The sequence below is a fragment of the Xenopus laevis genome, chromosome 8S, assembly GCF_017654675.1.
Source record: "Xenopus laevis strain J_2021 chromosome 8S, Xenopus_laevis_v10.1, whole genome shotgun sequence".
Classification (NCBI taxonomy): Eukaryota; Metazoa; Chordata; class Amphibia; order Anura; family Pipidae; genus Xenopus; species Xenopus laevis.
Genome location: NC_054386.1, coordinates 34,465,240 through 34,486,675, shown reverse-complemented (window position 1 = coordinate 34,486,675; position 21,436 = coordinate 34,465,240). Strand labels below are relative to the sequence as shown.

Below are 21,436 nucleotides of genomic sequence, written 5' to 3'. Positions count from 1 at the left end.
TGCTTTTGAATCTGAGCTGAATGCGGAGGATCAATTTCAAACTCCCTGAACAGTTATGTCCCATGTGGCCCCCCTTATAGTTGCTGACTAGCTCAGAGTCAGAGAGCTGCAAAGCAGGAAGTAGTGTTCTGTTCTTTTTAGACACCCAGTCACTCCAGCCTTTATACATTACATTTTCTTTAATTATATTAGAAACATTTTTTTATTTTGCACAGCCTATTTATCCAGTTTTTCTTTTTACACTGAACTGTTCCTTTAAACTTTCCACATACTGTAGGAGGAGGAAAATACAGATGTGCCCTTTGGTTGGAGAGGGAACTCCTCTCTATGTTTTTCCAAGTTCTCTCACTATCCAGAACAGATGAGCAGAAAAGTAGGGCCACTTAACATTTTTTACAAGTGTTTTAAATATTATGGCACCATCTCTCTCTGCCTCCACTTCTCACCAAACCATCCAGCCCTCCCTAAACTTAAAGGGGAACTCCATAAAAACATAATTAATTTCAAGCAACTTTGCAATATAAATCAATGAAAAAATATGCAGGCTTCTCATTATTTTTCTGCTGATCTTGCTGTGGACTACTTTGCTGAGCTGGCTGACTACTGTTACTTTGTATCAACAGCCAGCTGTTTTTAGACTACATCCTCCAAACCCCACAATTCCCTGCACATGTGATTTCATGGAACATCACAGTGCAATGCATTATAGGTTATGTAGTCCCTGCATGCTGTGGAGAAGCTGTTACAACTCATAACATCCATGTTTTAGTCCCTCCTTCCCTGCCAGGATTTCAGATGATGCAGAAAGAGAACTGTTAACCAACTGGATTGCAGCATAGAAAATGGCATTTATTCATACTTTTTGAAGAAACAGGTAACCGTGATGGATATATTAGGGGTTTCTGTGTTATGTGTATGTTTATCAAATTTTGATTTGGAAGCCGGAGTTCCCCTTTAGGTAATTAGTCCCATGATTGAGCTGGCAATGAACAATGACACCAGCTACCGACACTGCTCTAAGGAAAGAGAGAGTGGGTGTAAGACTGCTGAAAAAAGTTAAGGGTACAGCAACCCTTAGAGACAATAGGTGTAAAGGTGAATTTGGGCAAAAACATAATTTAGACCGGAGAAAGTAAATATAGAAACTCACTTTTTCCACCTTCGGAGTAAGATGATCATCACGGTACAAAGCATGGAGCTGAGATGCATGCAGGCTACCGACCTGGGAACAACCAGCTAAAGCGAAACGGAAAAGCTTGTCAGAACCATTGACTTAGAATAGATAAAAATGGGGTGCAGATTGGGTCAAAGGCGACAAAAGCTCCAGCAACCCGTAATATGATTGGGACTGCACCCAAAACAGCATTTTTTAAAACAATATTTAAAGCCTCCTTGTTGTCTCACTCAATATCATACATTTATTTAAAGCATTGATCTTAACCTATGGGTTTGGGCACAAACTCTCCATGCTGTTTCAAGTGAGCACCCCATGGCCCTTCAGAGTTGATCTGCCCCATAGTTTTTCTTTATTGGGTCCCCATTGCTTTATAGAGCAGTTCCCAATTGCATTTTAGACTGCATCCCCATTCTCTTTAGCTTGGTCTCCTTGTTCCCCTTTAGTGTGCTTCAACAGATGATAATAATGTAAGGCACATAATTACTTACAATCTTATTCTCGAATCACAAATCAAATTCCAAGATAAATTTGGATCACCAAAGAAGGTTAAGAAACCCTAATTTAAAGGGTCAGTATACTGATTAGTCACAATTTGAAGGGTGAGGATAATGCTATAATTTGGCACACAGTAAAATCAGGCTTCTCTAGTGTCAGAGAGATAATGGCCAGAACATTTATTACAAGATTCCACCCTCAGACATGACGATGCCGCCACTGCAATCCATGAATGTAACCAAATGTTTACTCCAAATTAATTTGCAGAACATGGTTTGGTATTTAGCAGGATCAGGCCGAATCAAATCAGAACCCTTAAAATCATGTGACTTTTCATCACACAAACAAGGAAGCAAAAACATTTTTTAACTGTGCGCTGCCCTTCGAACTCAGTATTTGGCCAAATCTTTCTCAAAGGATTCGAAATTCGGTCAAATCTTAAAATAGTGTATTCGGGGCATCCCTAATTTAAAGCTCCTGAATTCTAGCTTTGTAAATGTTGTGCTTACCAGAGCTTGAGTGCCACCTAAGATATCCTTAAATAGCTTCTGTCGGACCTCAGGATTGGTCAGGTGCATCACATCTGCCTGCAGTGACAGAACCAGAAATGAGAGGAGCATCTTGGTACCCATGCTCAGCACAGAGAGTTCTATGGAGCATAACGTATAGCCTAACCTGTTGACAGATATTACTTGTATCCAGTTCCTACAATAAAATTGTTGTTCAACATGGGTACATTGAACAGGGTTTGTGCTGAACACACTCATTGCCTGTTAGTTGTCTTTTTCACAAACTGCTGGTTCTTGGGAGCAATATTGGAGGGAATTAAAATTACCTTTCTCTGTTAAACTGCCCTGAACTTCCCCGTATCTGTAAACCTGAGACACTGGATGTACTTCAGATTTCCTTTACACTGAGCTCACCGGCTCTAATTAAAGGGGGAGGGGTAGGACTGAATACGCACATTGTGTGTTGCGACAATGAGAAACATTCTCCAAGCTGACAGCAGCTGCTGATACTCCGTGAGTGAGTTACAGGTTCCCTCGGTCTCCGCCACCTGGCAGACCAAGGAATGCACGTAGTTGGACCAGTAAGTGAATCTCTCTTCCTCTGAGAATTTCTTCAGGATCTTTTTCAGGGAGTCGCCCAGTGAACCCCTAGCAGATAAGAAATAAAGAAGCAATAAAGGCTGGCAATATGACTGCCCCCACATGCATATAAGCAGAGGAAGAGATTTCTGTGTGTACAAGTAGCTATGCCCCCTCACGTGCCAACGCCTGGCTACAAGAGAAATAAAAGGCTTACCTAACTGCATAGTAAATTTCTAGGCAAATTATTTTCATGATGAAAGCGCAGGTCTCCAGGATGCTCAGCTGGGAACAAACATGGGAGAGAGGAGACTAAGAAGAGGATCCAAACCGTACAGCAAAAATACACTCCAATCCCACTTACTCACCTCTGACGATTCTGATGGACACGCCAGTGTTCCAAACAGGGGGCTAGTTAGGTTCTCCCAGAAGTTGGGCCTGTATGAATGTTCATATTATTATTAACACCGCCACTGTGGATGAGGGTCCAAATTGGCAGTAGAGAGCATGTACTCACTTGGTTCTGAGGACAGTCATGGCACTGTCCCTCCGATCCTGCCAAAGTGCATGAAGGAAAGCGATGGCTGAACGGTGGAGCAGAGGGGCACCCCAGGAGCTCTCAGGGTCTTGGGAATCAATAAGCTTCAACACAACCTGCAAGCAGCTCCACTCCCCAAGACTGTACTCCTGAAGGGCAAAAACAGAACATAGAACAATGTGACCTATATAACGGACAGAACACTTGCTCTCTGGCTAAGAGGTTTTCCTCACCTTCGAGCCCTCGTTTGTGTCCTTCGCCTCCAAGTTGAGGAAGAGTTCGATGAGGCCGGGTTGTGTCTCTACAGCAACAGTAAGGAATTCTAATATCATAATCTTGATCTGCATGTCCTCGATGTTATCCCGCAGGCGGCTCAGGAAGGCGTCTCTAATTGCGGCTGCATCGCTACCCAGACAGGCATACACCGACATAGGCGCCACCTGCAGGAAGCCAAAATCATCAACATCTGGTATGGAACACAATATCTGCAGAGAACCACAAACATAAATGATATACACCCTATTGATCTCAGAGAAAGCCAATGGAACTTACCATAGCCAAGCGTTTCAGCAGCTGGATAGCCAGCCTGGGCAGCGACGGATCATATCTGTGATAAATGTATTTTGCCAGGACAGCAATTAGATTGTTCCCATGAGCTCCTGGTATTAAAGGGAATAAAACAAGCATCAGACCTTTGGTTGTTACAAGGATTTTGCACTGTGCACATATAACCGTCAGTGCCCCTTGACACATTTGCCTGAAATCCAAGTATTTGGGGGTGGTACTGCAAGCTGTCAGAAGCGGGAGCCAATTAGAAATGAGCACACATAGCAACTCAAGCAGTGAAGTCAACATCCATGTGTACTCATAACCAGTTCACTGCAGATAGGCAACAACTTGGATCTCAAGAGGTTACAAGGGTCCTTTTGAGATATAAAACAGGATTTTTTGATACTCACCGTTAAATCTGTTTCTCTGTAGTCGATAGGGGGACACAGGGACCTTAGGGGTTTAAGCTCCATCCTCCAGGAGGCAGGACACTTATGAAAATTATTCAGGGGGCGTGTCTGGACAGCCAGCTTAACCCCACACACTTACGAAATCCAATCAGTTTGTACCAAAGATACTGCTATAATAACTATATAAACCATAGCCGAATGGCAGAACAGGAAGGAAAAAAACAGGGAGAGTATTCCCAATTAGACCAACGTGGTCAACATTCCTCAAGGGACGGGAAGCCCTGTGTCCCCCTATCGACTACAGAGAAACAGATTTAACGGTGAGTATCAAAAAATCCTGTTTTCTCTGTCATCTCTGGGGGACACAGGGACCTTAGGGGACTTAACAAAGCAGCCCCAGACAACGGGTGGGAATTGAGGAATTGATCTGAATTTAGTAATGACACATTTTACTGCACCACCGTACTTTGCGGCCAAACGCCGCCTCCGCTGAGGAGTACGTGTCGAGATTGTAGAATTTTGAGAATGTGTGAACGGAGGACCAGGTGGCCGCTTTGCAGATCTGCTCAACTGATGCAGAGTTGCGCCATGCCCAGGAAGCTCCGACTGCTCTTGTAGAGTGAGCTCGTACATTCAAGGGTGGAACCTTCCCCTTGGATAAGTAAGCTTGTCGTATCGTCTCTTTGATCCATCTTGCTAGCGTTGCTTTTGATGCTGCAAGACCTTTTTTAGGACCCGCTGGTAGTATAAACAAGGATGTAGAACGTCTAAACGGTCTTGAACGTTCCACCGAAGTGCTCTGACAACATCTAATTTATGTAGTCTGCGCTCCTTGTCGTTCTTCGGATTAGGGCATAGGGTTGGTACTACTATTTCTTGGTTGATGTGAAATTGAGTTACCACTTTAGGCAGAAAGGAAGGTAGTGTTCTAAGTACGGCTTTGTCCTTGTGGAAAATGATGTATGGTTCATCAGATGACAAAGCGCCGAGTTCAGACACTCGTCTGGTTGAGGATATTGCCATCAGGAAAAGTACTTTCTTAGTCATAATTGATTCGGAAACAGATCCCAGGGGTTCAAACGGCGGATCAAGTAGCGCTTCGAGTACGAGGTTCAAGTCCCACCCTGGGACTGGAGATCGGAATGGAGGTTTGAGATGTTGTACTCCCTGCATGAATGTCCGTATGGATTCGTCTAATGCCAATCTTGTCTGAAGGAGTACAGATAAAGCGGATATCTGTACCTTAAGAGAACTGAGCTTGAGATTAAGTTGAAGACCCCTCTGAAGAAAAGACAGTATCCTAGGGATGTTGAGTTCCAGAAATGGAAAACCCGCTTCGGTGCACCAGTTGTGGTAGGAATGCCATATTCTGTGATAAGATCTGGATGAAGTTGCTTTTCGGGCTTTTAGCATGGTAGCAATGACTTCTTCCGACAATCCTTGTTTTCTCCAGATGTTGGATTCAATAGCCACCCCGTCAAAAGGAACAGGCCCGGGTTGTGGTGGGTTATGGGCCCTTGAAGGAGAAGATCTGGTCTGGGAGTCAGTCGTATTGGTTGAGCCACCGACATCTCCTGCAGGTCTGAGAACCATGTTCGTCGTGGCCAAAAGGGAGCCACTACGATTACGGTGAGTTGTGACTGTCTTATCTTCTTCAGTACCCGGGGTAACATTGGAAGAGGAGGGAAGACGTACGCTAGGCTGAAGCGCCAGGTTTGAGTCATCGCATCTGTCCCTGCTGCTGTCGGATCCCGACAGCGGGTAAAATACCTGGGTACCTTGTGATTGTCTCTGGATGCCATGAGGTCTATTTGTGGACATCCCCATTGATGTACTAGCTCGGCAAAGACTTCCGGGTGCAGTTCCCATTCTCCGGGCTCTATTTGATTTCGGCTGAGGTAATCCGCCTTTGTGTTGGATACCCCCGGAATATGGATTGCAGACAACCTCACCTTGTTGACTTCTGCCCAGTGTAATATTTGCTGAGCCTCCGCTAGTGCCGCTTTGCTGCGGGTACCTCCCTGGCGGTTGATGTATGCCACTGTTGTGGCGTTGTCGCTCTGTACCCGTACTGGCTTTGTTTGAAGAGGCTGTGTCCATCCTCCGAGTGCCAGTCTCACAGCTCGTAATTCTAGTATGTTGATTGGAAGTTTCGACTCTTCTGCGGACCACAGCCCTTGTGCGGATAGGTTGTTCCAGGTCGCTCCCCATCCCCGCAAACTTGCGTCCGTGGTTACGACTGTCCAGTCTGGTGTCGCCCAGGACAGTCCTGTGTTGAGGTTGTAGGGCTTCAACCACCATAGAAGAGACCTCCTGGTCTGTTGAGAGAGAGAGAGAGAATGTTCAGGAAAGTGGTCCCCCTTTCCAAACGGCAAGTATGTTGGACTGTAAGGGACGAAGATGTATCTGTGCAAATGGTACTGCCTCTATGACTGAGACCATCACCCCTAGAACCCGCATGGCTGCTTGTATTGTGATCTTTTGGGGTAGAAGGAGGCATTTTGTTTGTTCTCGGAGTCTTGTCTGTTTTTCGTGAGGGAGACAGACTAGTTGAGTGATTGTGTTGAATTCCAGTCCCAAAAACGTCATCTGGTGACTGGGGTGTAGGTTCGATTTCGACCAGTTCACTGTCCAACCGAAGTTCTGGAGCATAGATATTGCTAGAGATAGATCTTGTTTTGCTTTTGTTGTTGTTCTGGCCTTTATGAGCAGGTTGTCCAGGTAGGGGGTGATTGATATCCCTTGTAGACGTAAGGCTGCTGCCGAGACTGCCATCAGCTTGGTGAACACTCGCGGTGCTGTTGACAATCCGAATGGAAGAGCCACAAATTGGTAATGGTTGTTGGCAAAGGCAAAGCGTAGAAAACGGTGGTGCGGGGGCCAAATCGGTACATGGAGGTATGCGTCCTTTATGTCTAAGGACATCATTAGTTGACCCTCTTCCATGCCCCTGATCACTGAGCGTAGAGTCTCCATTTTGAATCGAGTTGATCTGATGAATTTGTTGAGAATTTTTAGATCTAGAACAGGTCTGAAGGTTCTCTTTTTCTTTGGAACTATGAAAAGGTTGGAGTAGAACCCCGAGAATCGTTCTTGAGAGGGCACTGTCACTATGACTCCCGCCATTTCCATATCGGTGATGCACTTGAGAAAGGCTTGGGCCTTGGTGCTGTTGGATGGCACTCTGGACATGAAAAATTTGTTGGGAGGAGTGACAAAGAAGTCGATGTGGTACCCTTCTGACACTATCTCTTTGACCCAGGCGTCTGAAGAGTGTTGGATCCATGCCTCCCGGAATCGCAGTAACTTGCCTCCTATTAGTTCCCTTGATTCCGGAAGGACTAGCCAGTCAGGCTGTTGTGGATTTCTCATTTGGAGGCTTGTTGTGAGTCTTGTTGGACTTCCAGGTTGGCCTTCCCCTGTCATTGGGTTTTGATCGAAAGTGAGATCTAGGAGGTGACTGGTTTCTTCTGTGAAAACGACCGCTTTGGCCTCGAAAAAATCTACCTCGTCTGGAGGTAGTGGTCGGTCTGCTTTTGGCTTGTGGGAGAAAAGTACTCTTCCCCCCTGTCGCTTGGGAAATTATCTTTTCCAGTTCTTCACCAAACAATCGTTGTCCTTTGAATGGAAGTGAAGTAAGAGACTTCTTAGAGCTGACATCTGCTGACCAACTTTTAAGCCACAAAATCCTTCTCGCTGCTACTGATAGCGCTGAGGTCCTGGCTGTAGATTGGGCAGCGTCTAGAGTTGCGTCGCATAGATAAGCTGATGCATCTACGACAGAGAGGATGGATGCTGCGAGTTCCGATCGGGGCACTCCTTCCTGTACATCTCTGAGAAGAGCCTCCGCCCATGCTTGTATGGCTCTGGAGACCCACGCTGAAGCTAGTAATGGTTGTAGTGCGCCCCCGAGGCGGAGTAAATGGCTCTAAGGGTACCTTCCATTCGTCTGTCGGCAGAATCTTTAAATGCTGCAGCATCGGTAACCGGCAGAGTCGTAGATTTTGACAGACGTGATACTGGTGCATCTACCATTGGAGGGGTGAACCATTTCTCAACCAATTCCTTGGGGAATGGATAGGATTTTGAAAATTTCTTGGAGGCTTGAAATTTTCGTTCTGGAAAATTCCACTCTTCTTGTATCAAGTTGGTTAGTTGATCGTGTGCAGGAAAACAGGTTACAGATTTCTGTTTCCGTTTAAATAGACCTGTGGACTGACCTTTTTCCTCCTGTGCTGGGGAGATATTAAGTATCTCGAGAACTCCCTTAATGATGCCATCAACGTCGTGCTGTGTATCTTTTTCCTTACTTTCCCCTTGTGGTTCCTCATCTTCTGAGGGTGCGTCAGATGGGGGAAGTTCCCCTTCCGACTGGGATGAGCTCTGATCTTCCGATGAAGCATCAGACATATAATGAGAGGTGACGAGATTCTTAGGGCTATCTACTCTCTTGCGCTTTCCCTTGTGTTTTTGGCTGAGTTTGGATAGGACTTTCCCCAAATTATCTGCGATGGCGGGTAGTCCCTGCAAGGAGGCCAAGGATTGAGAAAGATGTAGAGCCCAAAGTGGTGCATTTTACTCTTGGGTAACAGTTTCTCCAGTATCCTGGGAAGTGCCCTGAGGATCTAAGAGCAAGGGACTCTGTTGTGAGAGAGACGCTTGAGTGGAGGTTGACATTTGCGCTGTTGAGCAGGTTGTGCACAGCAGTTCGCTCTGGCCCCCCCTAAATTTTGTCTGACAATTTGTGCAGGCATAATGTGAAACCTGCGCCGTTGCCGGGGTTTTCCCCCCCGCCCTAGGGAATAGGCCCCCTGCCTTACCTTCTGCCATCCTGCCAGTCAGTGCGTTGCTGGGGTTTTTCCCCCCTGTTGGAAAAGGTAGGCGTGTGGGATTTTGGCTGTGGTCGTCCACACTGCCTTCCCTGTGGCAAGGTATGGGTTAACCTCAGTCTAGGGTAATGGTGCCGTGACTGGGTGTCGTGCGTGCTATTGGAGCGCACAGGTACTGGAGATACTGTGCCGAGCGACAGCCAAGATGGCGCCGTTTCGCGCGCTTCTCACATGCGCCAAAATGGCGCCGTACGCCTCCCCGCGGCTGCGCGCCCTTTTTCCTCCTGCAATGTAATGAGAGGAGAGGGCGCGCCAGCCGCAGCGTTAGATATTTTCTCCGCCTCCCTCCCAGAATGGATTTCATCAGCCGGACTTTCCCCTTTTGGAATTTCAGCATCGCTGGAGTCGCAGGTAGACCGGCACCACGAGCGGAAGGAAGGTGGGGAGAGAGGGGTGGGGAATGGCGGCGCAATTCTAGTGTGTCAAGCCGTGTAGCTGGGGCTTGAGTTGCACTTGTGGGCTGAGGGGTGTGGGGAGAAACTTTTTTAAGTTCTGGTCCCTGGGTATAAGAGGGATTATACTTACCCTGCAACCCTTACCTCCCTCAGCCTTATCCACCGGTCAGACCTCTGAACCTATAGGGAACAGGTTGTGTCTTGGGGGGTCTGTTCAGCCTTTTTCGGGCTGTGATGCCGACCCCACGGTGGGATCCCTCGTAGGAGGTGTGTTCTCAGGCAAGCAAGTTTTACCACTGCTTCCGAAATCACCTGCTGTCAGTTTCTGATGAAGAATAAGATTTTTCCCCATCAGCAATAGTCCATCCTCCAGGTAGCAGGACACTAAAAAAACTGATTGGATTTTGTGTGTGTGTGGTTAAGCTGGCTGTCCAGACACGCCCCCTGAATAATTTTCATAAGTGTCCTGCCTCCTGGAGGATGGAGCTTAAACCCCTAAGGTCCCTGTGTCCCCCAGAGACGACAGAGAAACATATATATTACAAAGTTCTAATAGAATCCCTAAGCTTTCTGGAAACCTGACTTCCAACTGAAACCCTGCTGCATCTCAGGCTACCACATTAAACTCACCGTGCTGAGTGAGTGCATGCTCCAGCGGGGAGACCCCACTAGAAGGGGGCTTCAGCCTGATAACATTGTTGGTGATGGAGAAAGCCAGTTTAATGGTTTGCATAAGCATTTGCCCTTGGCCCTCGGTGCCACTGCTGTATGTGGAACACAAATAGAAATAGATCAATGGAAATCATCAAAGTCTGGAAATTTAAATAGATCATTCTCTTATATTAGTACCAGTGGGTAAGAGTTTTCACCAATAGGAGACTAGACACTTACATGATGTTCTAAGTACCTACATAGTAGACCTTCACTCACCTCCCAGCCTGAGTCAGCATGACCGTATTGAGTGTGTCCACGCCGATCCCCATGATATTAATGACAGCCTGTCCTGCCTCAGTGTTTGTGAGGCTGAAGATGCACAGGGATCGCAGGTTTGGGGCACTGCAGAAACAAAGCATCCCAGAATGCATTTCTACATATAAACCTTTTGCCCAATAATATCAACAGCGGAAGTGGTACATAAGCTGAAGACGCACCTGCTGCCCTCCTCTTCCTCAGGGCATAAGTTGAGGATAGCATGAATCAAACTCAGGATCTGGAAGCCTGAAAGGTTAAGATCAAAACAATGTAAAATTGGTGGTGGTAAAGAATTCTCTTAAAGGCTTTCTTGCTAGCAATGTAAATTATGGAAACCCTCTACCATACACCAAACAGAAATACCAGACCTTTCCTCTTTTATACAGCTATCCAGACTGGATGTCATATAGATAAAGACCTATGGATTCTCCTGCACTCACAATGTGCCTAATTAACCAGGAAGAAGTGGGCCGTTTACAAGTAACTCACCTAGTTGTTCCCTCACACCGTGACTATTATAACGCCACCTGTGATAATTTGGGAGCATTTCACGCAGCACAAAGAGGATACAGGGCACAAGTCCCTGGCTTTGGGTGCTTCCCAACTGTCCCTGAAAGCAGAAGAAACATTAGAATCAAATGCTGGCACCATATCAAGTAGATATAAGGTATAGCCGTAGCCATTTAGTAAAAGAAATGTTACCTTCACTAAGGTGGTGATCAGGCGGAGAAAAGAGAGTGTGACACTGTATTCCCCTTGTGACTGCTCAATGCCAAAAAGTGAGCCGTAACCGCCAGCATTCATCCCTTCAGTGCTGCAGAATTTAGAAAGGAAAATTACCAATGGTCAAAAACAGAATTTTAAAAAGCCTACCCTGCAGTGGGTGCACAACTTTAACTTAATATGGGAAACTTTGCAAGAGTTATAGCTTCAGTATAACAAATGTCTCCACCTTTACAACTCAATGTGCACAACTCATTACTCAAGTACTCCACCTCCGGTGCCCACGCCTTACCTAATTAAGTGCCCAGAGACAGGATTTGCCGCAAAGGGTAAGAACCCTGTGTGTCTTAGGTCTGTCCAAACCTTTTCATGAAAAAACACAACAAACATTTATATAATATAATCAACTGCCCTATGAAATCTCATACCCATGGAGTTGGCAGTACTCACCTTAGCAGGCAAACGTGTGGCCAACGCTGTCAGGCAGTCAACACAAGACGAGAGGAAATCCATTGGTGGGTTCATTACAGTTGTTAACCTTAATGAAGAGAAAATGGTAAGTCCGTATCATCATTAGGTCATTCAGCCCAGGAAAGCGACATACTGGCATTAAGTAGCAACCCGGCATACCTCTGTAAGAGCATGTAAATCCGTGATGTGATGGGCAGAAGACAGTCAGCTATGGACAGGTCTGTGCTGATAACCTTATGAACAAGGTCAATTATGGGTTTCACCCTTTGGCACTGATGGATCACATCTGGTAAAACAGACAATCATGAACAGTGGCTTAATATTAGCCATGTGGGCAGATAAGTGGTGGCGGGGTAAATATGAACCTTGATCCGACTACAACTACACAAGCTTCTTACCTGCCGTAGACACAACATGCAGCAGCATCTCAATCTCACAGGTAAACAGAGTCCAGCAGCTATAGGAATACTCCCAGCGGACCAGGAAGCCATTTTCATCAGCCATCACTTGCCCTAGAGCCCCTTGTGGGATGCGCAAATTGGTTTGTCCTAGTCCTGCAGAAGAAAGTAAGGAATGATTAAAACCATATAACGTGGAGCCCATATGCAAACATGCCATTGCAGTAATTGACCAGTAAGTTGGTCAACTCACTAACTCAAAGGAATTGACTGTAACATGTACTACATAAAGAAAAGCCAGCTACTGCAAAACTACAAATCCCAGCATTCCCCAACAGTTCAGAAGATCACTGGGAAATATAATACGCAATAATGCAAGGCAGTATCAGACTACAAGCCAATAACTGTCCTAAGTCTAACAAGATAGTCTGATAACTACAAACTGGGATTTACCCCACTTGGAAGGAAAGTGGGTTGGCCCTTATTCCTTACCTAGTGCATAGAGCAGTTTAGGGGTCTGCCTCTTCCACAGCGTCTCGTCATCATGCGATAGGATATCATGTGGCTTGTGGCGGTAGTGCTCAGTGTAAGAAGACATCCGGTCTAGGAAGCTGTACACCTGAAGTCACAGAGCTGGGTTACCCTCAGGCAGAGCTCCATATACAAAATGGGGTAACGGGTTACAAGAAATAAACATTAACCTTTTTTGCTGAAGATTTTGAGACAAGAGCAGTGAAAAGCTTTAGGAGAGGTGAAATGCGAAATGGGAACATCCCAACCACACTGTCCAGAAGAATCCCCAGGCCTGCTGTGGGTTCCTAGTACCAGAGATAAATACCAATTAACAGGAAATGCAAAAATGCACAGGCAGAGACTACACAGTTCCTGCCATTGATATGCCGCTCATAAATATTTTCTAAGCTCCTCTGGTGTACTCACCATGTTCCAGAAGAGATCGGGTAAATTCGGAGCAGCAAACACCTGGCAAGCTGTTTCTACAAGATCCTAGAAAGAATGATCATAACAGGGGAAAAGTTCTAAAAACACTTCTGTAACTACAAAGGCAACAATAATGGTCCAATGGGATTGGCCATTTGATTGACCAAGTAGAGGAACCACACTCCACCACAATCCGAGTAGGAAACCCACTAAAGAGACAAATACAGGCAGGAGACTGGCTTCGCCTGGTGACAGTGGTAGTCACTGAGATTGTCTGTTTCCCTCTTGTGGTCTATGTAGGGGAAAAGGAAAGAGCAATAAGGTCTGCAATTCTGACATCAATGCAGTGTCCTGCCTTATGGTGGCAGTCAAAAAGTAGTATATTACCCCTTTAAATCAGGTGTAGTACAATGGGACTGGCTCATTTACTGAATTGTAAATATATTTATTCACCTGCTGACTCTGTGAGACTTGTTCCTCTAGGGTGGAGAGAACATATGCCAGAAAGGTGTAGACACACAAACAAGCCGTGCTGGTTGTACACTACAAAAAAAATATAGGACAAATAAGAACACAGTAAATAAAATATTTCAGGTTTATGTAGTAAGAGCAGTCTTGTAACTTATAGAAACGAATCAGAAAACAGCTTTGATCGGTTTTGTGCCGGTATAAAGTTCCAAGGAAATATCCGATTGGATGCATTGGGATACATAATTGGGACAATAGGAACGAGTGAAGCTTACATTATTTTCTCCGCTTCTAAGGGACTGAAGCATTCGAGTTAAATACTGAAAGAGATGGAGCTGAATGGCGGTGCTGCCCATTTTACGAACAGCAGAGGTAACCTTATCCGGGTTCAGGGTGAAACGCAGCAGGGCCCAGGCCAGCAGCACAGGTCCATGGTGTGGGACGTCTCCCAGTGTAACCAGAATACTGTCCATCTCCTGCAAATCAAGATGGAGCACTGAAAGTGAGAAAAGGACAAAACAATGGTCTGTAACCAACAGAATAGGAAGTTTCCTTACCTTGCAGACCTGCTCCTCAGAAGAAAATGGATGCTGCTCTATTTTGTCACTTAAAGAACAGGTCATTAGAGTGTCCATGTCTAGCGCCTCCAGAAATATTAGGATGGAAAAGTACCTGCCAGGCAAAAACCGGTCGGGCAATCAGTTCTGCAGCCTTCACTGCTCATTCACAGGCAACATCCATCAAGCTTGGCTGCACTTACCCAATTCGCTCCACCAGAGGGTCCATTGATGGTTCTACGAGGTGGTGGTTTTGCAGCCGGCACCCAAAGCCTTGCTCCTTGAACAGTTTGGTGAGTGCTAGTAGGTCGGAGGGCGAAGCAGCAAAACAGGCAAAGTATAAGAATATGATCTCCAGGAGCATGGCCTGCTCTCGCAAGCGCTGCACAAACCACCGGGACACCTGGCGTTCTGTCTGTGGGTGCACAAGTTGCCTCGTTACCGAGGTACAAGGAAACATCTTTTTTCATATAAGCAGTAACCTCTAGAATGATGCTGGGTTTGAACTCCATTTTGGGATGACCAATAACAGGTAACAATCTTGCTCGGTGTCTTGTAACCCATAGCAACTAAGTATATATTTGCCATCAAGCAGCAAATGCTACTTGCCGATTGGTTGCTGTTGGTTAGAAGAATAATACAGTGGGTAATGCCTACTCATTTACGTGCGAAAAAAGGCAGAATTAAGTACCATGAAATTTCCATGAGTTTCCCATGTCGGGGCCTCCTCCCTGCAGAGACTTTCAAACTGCTTCAGGTACTTGCCGAATAATTCCTTCTGCTCCATCAATTCTACACATTTGGAGAATTCCGCCTAAGAAGGCAAATGTAAGAAGTGTCAGTGACCGGATACATGGAATATAGTGTAGGGATATCGGCAAAGCAGGGAAGCCTCACCACATCTGTTTCTCCTCATTCTCTCTTCATGCAGGAGTTGGGTTTCAGATATTCATTGACAGTTAGATCCAATATATATTATAGGGGGTACTCCTTTTGCCTATAAGATTTATTAGAGCTCACTAGACATCATGTCTCTCTACATGCAGTATTTGTACAAAAGGCAGTTTTTTGTTAGTACTGGAATTAGTTATTAGAATGAACTCTAATACATTTGCTAGGAAAGGAGGCCCCCCTATAAGATATATTGGATCTAACTGTATATGATTATCTGACACCAAACTGCTGCAAGAAGACCGAATGAAGAGAAACAGATGCTGAGAGAGGAAAACGGAATATAAACTTGATTATTTCAGAAACAATGCAGAATATCTGATTGATTGTATTTAGAAAGTTTCATATTTCATTATTCTGAAGCTTATATTACATTTTCTTTTTCGCAATAGTTCCCCTTTAAGGGGAATATTCTTACACTATAGGGATGCTTGTCATCCTGGAAATAATTCAGAATGTACAGGACACAGCGTAGCAGGGAAATCCTCTCCTCATAGTAATAATCCGCCATCTTTCAGAGAAAAGAGACAGGTTGAATTAGTTAAACGCCATCAGCAAACCTACAATACATTGTACTGGTTAACATTACACTGACCTTGAGCATCAAAGCTTGACTCTGCCTCTCGTCCTGTGGCAAAACCTGTAGAAGGGAACAGAAAATACACAGAATATTAGAAGCATCCTGCATGGTTATTGTCTGTTGGCCCCGGCCATGGCTTTTACCTTTACGGATTCCTGTGTCCCTCTGTAATCGTACTGCAGATATGTCTGTAACAGCTCCACGCTCTGCTCTTCATCCAGGGCCTATGGGAAACCATGCACAAGGGAAGTTGCTTTAGTAAAGGCACATACAACTAGTACAGAATTTGCTAACCACGCACCGTATGTACACAAGAGATTCTGCCCTCACCAGAAATTTGCTGAGTCGCAAACCAAGCTCCTGTAGGGCCGGAGACAGATTCTTATTGGCTTTCACTTTGTCTGCGGATCTTGTGCTGCAAACAAATAAGTCAAATACATGTGTGTGTATAAGTGCTATATATGCACACATTCAGTGGCGTAACTAGAGGTTACTGGGCCCCACAGCAAATTAATTGTAGGGCCCCAAACATATTCAGAGGTTGTCCTGTTCTACAAAGACATTGAAATTGCTCATTATTTGGGCATGGTGGGACCCCCTATACCTACTTGGCCCCCCTGCAGGGTCTGCTTCTTCTGTAGTTACGCCCCTGCACACATTCTAGATATAAAAATTATAGCGGATCAGTGGAACTTGGCAGTACCTGGGAGGCTTGTAGTATGCCAGTCCCTGAAGGAGCCGGTCTCCATATCGATCGAGCTCTGCTTTGATCTGATACTGAAACATAAGAAGAAAGCAGAAGTTTGTGACTAAATACGTCATTGTATTTTACTAACAGAATGCTAAACATTGAAATAAATACATGAAAAAAATGCGGGCCCTTGAAACTAATGTAAGCTTTTACACTGCTCACATAATGAATTTGAAACAACAGGGCCACCTGCTGGCTACAGTCGTCGGTCCTTGATATTGAGCATAGAAGACTCATTTCTCTGGACAGTTCTAAGCCGAGCAGGAATGTCTGTAGCTGAAATGACCATTGGGTGGCGCTGTTGCTTCAAACTTACCATATTAGCAGTTTAAAAACTGGTAAATATCTTGGAAACTAGAAAAAAAATGTACTGAGAAGAGGGCTTTCAGCAATTTTGCTTTTTTTTGAAGGCTTTAAAGTCAGCTAATTATATTTTATATCTTATGTTAACACATTTCCTTGCTGCACACAGCCCAATCCTGCTGTATTTCAGCTGTGCATTTGAAATGGAGAGCCCATGCTAGAGCAGATGATATTGGTCAGTGACTCGTGGGTTGGTTGCAGCTGGAAACAGTATTAGGCTGAGGAACTCACAAAGGAAGCATGTATGGGTGGATACATAAAGAAACCAAAGGAGCTTGCACTTACTCCATCCTTCATAGAGGAGCGTCCAAGCAAAATGGTCCATAATTCTCGACTGGTCCTGTCAACACAAACATGCACACGGAAGATTAAAATTATAAAACTAAAGATATCAGAGTAGAACCTTGGTACATTACTAGGTCAACCGACATCCCAACTATAAAACAAGGGCTACGGTTTGCAGAATTTCAACTCTCAGCGTGCTCCCAACACCTCACCAGTTGCCTACCCCATGCAAAAGGGTTGGACTGGCCTGCCAGGATACCGGGAAATATTCTGGTGGGCCCCTTCCTGAAATCTCATAAAAATAAATTGAGTACACTAGGATCACAAGGCATTGTGTGCTGTGGCCATGCCCCCCCTACAAGAGGGTAGAAACAGCACCAGCACAAGGGATCAGCGATACCACCACATCTGAAAAATGTTTATTCGGTATCATTATGACATACATTTAGCACTAATCAGGCAGTAATTTAATATAAGCTTCAGCATACTGAAATAAGACACTTTCTATATGCAAACAATTAAATATTCTGTACCATTTCTGAAATTCAGGAGTTGGGCGTCAGATATTCATTGATCGTTAGATCCAATATATATCTTATAGGGGGTCTCCTTTTGCCTAGAAGATGTATTAGAGCTCACTATTAAAATCAGCAGACATCAAGTCTCTCTGCATGCAGGATTTGTGTAAAAGGCAGTAATTGTTAGATTTTGTTTGTACTGGAATCAGTTATTTGAATGAGCGCTAATAGATCTGCTAGGAAGGAAGCCCCCCCCATAAGATATATTGGATCATTCATCTGACACCCAAATGCTGCATGAAGACAGAATGAAGAGAAACAGATGCCAAGAAAGGAATAGTGAATATAAACTTGATTATTTCCGAAACAATGCAAAAATTTGTAATCAATTGTATTTAGAAAGTTTCTTACTTCAGTATGAGGAAGCTTATATTAAAATTTCCTTTTCACGATAGTTCCCCTTTAAAGCAAGCCAATGCACAGGGCTGCTAATAGAAATCTATGGAAGACAAGTAGAACGAAGCTGGTAGCAAGGATACAGCTGTTCTAGAAGGGCTACTTTGGGTGATGTTATTGACAAGGGAGAGCAGTAGGACAGTCTGTATTTATGATAAACACAAAAAACATCTTGAAATCACGGAGCACCAAGGAAGCCAGCATCCATTAAAATAAGTTAAAAGGATTGTAGTTTATTAAACATAGTTAAAATCCAAATCAGCATGCCATAGACATATTATGGGCTGCCTGCTTCCCGCCACTTCATCAGAAGCTACTGACAGCCATCCCCATACTCCTTAAAACAAGGAAAAGGGAAAACCCCCACCGATAAAATTATTATTAACCCTATGTAAAGGATCCTTATTAATTCTCATTATAAAGTGAGACATGCTACATTGTATCAGTAAGCAGTAAAGAATGACATGCATGTGAAACATTAGTAACAAATAGTCCTACCCTAGGCAGAAAAACTCACAGATACATACATATAGCACCTGCTAGAATTAAATGTGAAATCCTAAAAAGAAATAAGACACTAATAAATTGAAATATCCAAGAAAAAATACAGGGTGTTCTAGCCACATCTACTAAGCACCAGTCTTTTCTGATTGTAGATTTAAAAGAAGCATGAAACCTCCGATTCCCTGTTCATGCCACCATTAATTTCCGTAGTTTTCAGATGATAAATCCAATATGCTTCTCTCAATAATAATTTTCGGTCTTGATCACATTTCCTTATGTCAAATTTCAGTTCATCAATAATCTGAAACTGTATCCTCATGACCCCCCTCATGTTTATCCTGCACATGCTTCGCTATAGCTGATCTAAAATCCTTCCTTCTGAGGGATGAAACATGTTCCAATATGTGTGTGCCCACTTTCCCAACTGTTTTACCCACATATTGGGAACCACAGAAACATGTCACTAAGTACACAACGCCTTTCGATATACAGGTACAATTGAAATCATTTTTGATCTCATATTTTCTCCCTGTGTTGGTTGCAGTAAATTCCTTAGATGTTTTAAGGTAACAACAAGATTTACACCTAGATCTACCACATCTATAATTACCTTTAACTCTTAACCAAGAACTAGAGATCCCCAGTCTCCTGGAACTATAAAGGCTCCTAGACATCCAAGATGCTAGATTCCTATTCTTATTGAAAACTATTTTTACTATCTTTTTTTACTCCACACCTTCTAATAGATCATCTTTGCCAAAAAGGAAAGATTGGAGAAAATTGATGTGCAGACAACTCCAAAAAAATAAATTATACAAAAGAACTTCCAGAAGAGTTATGTTGTGTCGCACCATCCATGTTCCAAATTTATAGTGTTGTGAAAAGGAAAGGAAAATTGTGAGATAATTCAGGAAAAGGTAAGTTAATTTGACTCTCTCATTGTGCTCATTTATAATAAATTCATTATTATCAAAAATTGTAAGTCATTTGTGTAATTATTTGTAGTGAGCCCATTGAACAATAATAAATATAAAATGCAATCGATTGATTGCCTTGTGTCAATATTTGGGATAATTCATTGGAGAGCAGACTTCATGTATTAGACTGATATTAAAACTTAATATTTAATTAGTTTGCTATAAACAATATAACAATAAATGGGGTCAAAAACATTTAAAAAATATTAAGATATATAGATACATCATCTATACATCATCCATAGTGAGGAAGGGGTGTAGGTTCAATTAAAGTAGTTGGTATCACAACCGGTATTCACTGAATTTATATAGCCACATCTGCCATTGAAGTAAATTCAATTTCACTGACATGCCATTAGGGAGACTCCTAACACTCTTGTCCTCTCAGAGGCACCTAAATGTGAATTGAACTAATTCCCTATTGCAAGTGCTAATGGCAGTCGTGACCCATTCGAATATCAGATTAAATTAGGATAGGCAAATAAAGTTGTAATGCACCAGGATTAATATCTTCCGGAATGATGCTACCCTGTCAAAGCCAGTTTTGGAGGAACAAATGCGCTTAAAGGGATACTGTCATGGGAAAAATGTTTTTTTCAAAATGAATCAGTTAATAGTGCTGCTCCAGCAGAATTCTGCACTGAAATCCATTTCTCAAAAGAGCAAACAGATTTTTTTATATTCAATTTTGAAATCTGACATGGGGCTAGACATATTGTCAATTTCCCAGCTGCCCCTGGTCATGTGACTTGTGCTCTGATAAACTTCAATCACTCTTTACTGCTGTACTGCAAGTTGGAGTGATATCACCCCCCTCCCTTTTCCCCCCAGCAGCCAAACAAAAGAACAATGGGAAGGTAACCAGATAGCAGCTCCATAACACAATATAACAGCTGCCTGGTAGATCTAAGAACAACACTCAATAGTAAAAACCCATGTCCCACTGAGACACATTCAGTTACATTGAGAAGGAAAAACAGCAGCCTGCCATAAAGCATTTCTCTCCTGAAGTGCAGGCACAAGTCACATGACCAGGGGCAGCTGGGAAATTGACAAAATGTCTAGCCCCATGTCAGATTTCAAAATTGAATATAAAAAAAATCTGTTTGCTCTTTTGAGAAATGGATTTCAGTGCAGAAATCTGCTGAAGTAGCACTATTAACTGATTCATTTTGAAAAAATTTTTTTTTCCCATGACAGTATCCCTTTAAGGTTAAGGCGTATAAACTGTCCCACAGGAATCCATTTTCCTGCTTTTACCTGTGAGCTACATTCAAATGTAATAAGAGTTGGGAAGCAACAGAAGGATAAAAAAAGTCGCATGGGGTGCCAAATAAGGGCTGTGATTGGATATTTGATAGCCCCTATGTGGACTGGCGGTCTACAGAAGGCTCTACTTGGCACTATACTAGTTTTTATGAAACTTGCTTCCAAGTCTGGATTGCAAAAATAAGCACCTGCTTTAAGGCCACTAGGTTGTGGATCACTTTTTTAAACCTACCATCGTAGTGCCAAGACTGGTGCTTAGTGTGGCTAGAACTCGCTGTGTTTTTTCTTGGATTTTTTTAATCATAAGTGTCCATTTCTTTTTAGGTATCATGTATCTATCTGGTGAGTTTTTCTGCCTAGGGTAGGGCAATTTGTTACTAATGTTTCAAATGCATGTGATTCTTTATGGCTTACTGATACAAATGTAGCATGTCTCACTTTATAATGGGTATGAATAAGGATCCTTTACATACGGTTAATATAATAATGATTTCATGGCTGGAGTTTTGTCCTTTTCCTTGTTTTAAGGAGGATGGGGATGGCTATCAGTAGCTTCTGATGAAGTGGCGGGAAGCCACGAAACGCGTAGAGTGGGCAGCCCATAATAGGTCTGTAGCATGCTGATTTGGATTTTAACTATGTTTAATAAACTACAATCCTTTTAATGAATGGATGCTGGCTTCCTTGGTGCACCGTGATTTTAAGATGTTTTG

The 21,436-nt window shown here is 43.6% G+C and overlaps 1 protein-coding gene across 1 annotated transcript in view; it reads right to left on the bottom strand.

Moving 5' to 3' along the window:
- Positions 1-21,436, bottom strand: part of nup188.S (nucleoporin 188kDa S homeolog) — a 29,557-nt gene that overhangs the window by 6,104 nt on the left and 2,017 nt on the right. Inside the window, exons 2-32 of the mRNA XM_018232710.2 lie at positions 17,000-17,054; positions 16,304-16,377; positions 15,931-16,015; positions 15,744-15,824; positions 15,616-15,660; positions 15,439-15,531; positions 14,761-14,883; positions 14,273-14,484; positions 14,070-14,184; positions 13,788-13,988; positions 13,498-13,587; positions 13,045-13,110; positions 12,807-12,923; positions 12,598-12,724; positions 12,106-12,261; positions 11,867-11,993; positions 11,687-11,774; positions 11,529-11,599; positions 11,216-11,327; positions 11,003-11,123; positions 10,693-10,759; positions 10,472-10,597; positions 10,172-10,305; positions 3,851-3,957; positions 3,532-3,738; positions 3,278-3,447; positions 3,129-3,198; positions 2,978-3,045; positions 2,637-2,829; positions 2,182-2,259; positions 1,151-1,236 (exon numbers count right to left, since the gene is read on the bottom strand). Coding sequence (XP_018088199.1) covers positions 1,151-1,236; positions 2,182-2,259; positions 2,637-2,829; positions 2,978-3,045; positions 3,129-3,198; positions 3,278-3,447; positions 3,532-3,738; positions 3,851-3,957; positions 10,172-10,305; positions 10,472-10,597; positions 10,693-10,759; positions 11,003-11,123; positions 11,216-11,327; positions 11,529-11,599; positions 11,687-11,774; positions 11,867-11,993; positions 12,106-12,261; positions 12,598-12,724; positions 12,807-12,923; positions 13,045-13,110; positions 13,498-13,587; positions 13,788-13,988; positions 14,070-14,184; positions 14,273-14,484; positions 14,761-14,883; positions 15,439-15,531; positions 15,616-15,660; positions 15,744-15,824; positions 15,931-16,015; positions 16,304-16,377; positions 17,000-17,054 — 3,465 coding nt within the window. The remainder of the gene's footprint in view (positions 1-1,150; positions 1,237-2,181; positions 2,260-2,636; positions 2,830-2,977; positions 3,046-3,128; positions 3,199-3,277; positions 3,448-3,531; positions 3,739-3,850; positions 3,958-10,171; positions 10,306-10,471; positions 10,598-10,692; positions 10,760-11,002; positions 11,124-11,215; positions 11,328-11,528; positions 11,600-11,686; positions 11,775-11,866; positions 11,994-12,105; positions 12,262-12,597; positions 12,725-12,806; positions 12,924-13,044; positions 13,111-13,497; positions 13,588-13,787; positions 13,989-14,069; positions 14,185-14,272; positions 14,485-14,760; positions 14,884-15,438; positions 15,532-15,615; positions 15,661-15,743; positions 15,825-15,930; positions 16,016-16,303; positions 16,378-16,999; positions 17,055-21,436) is intronic.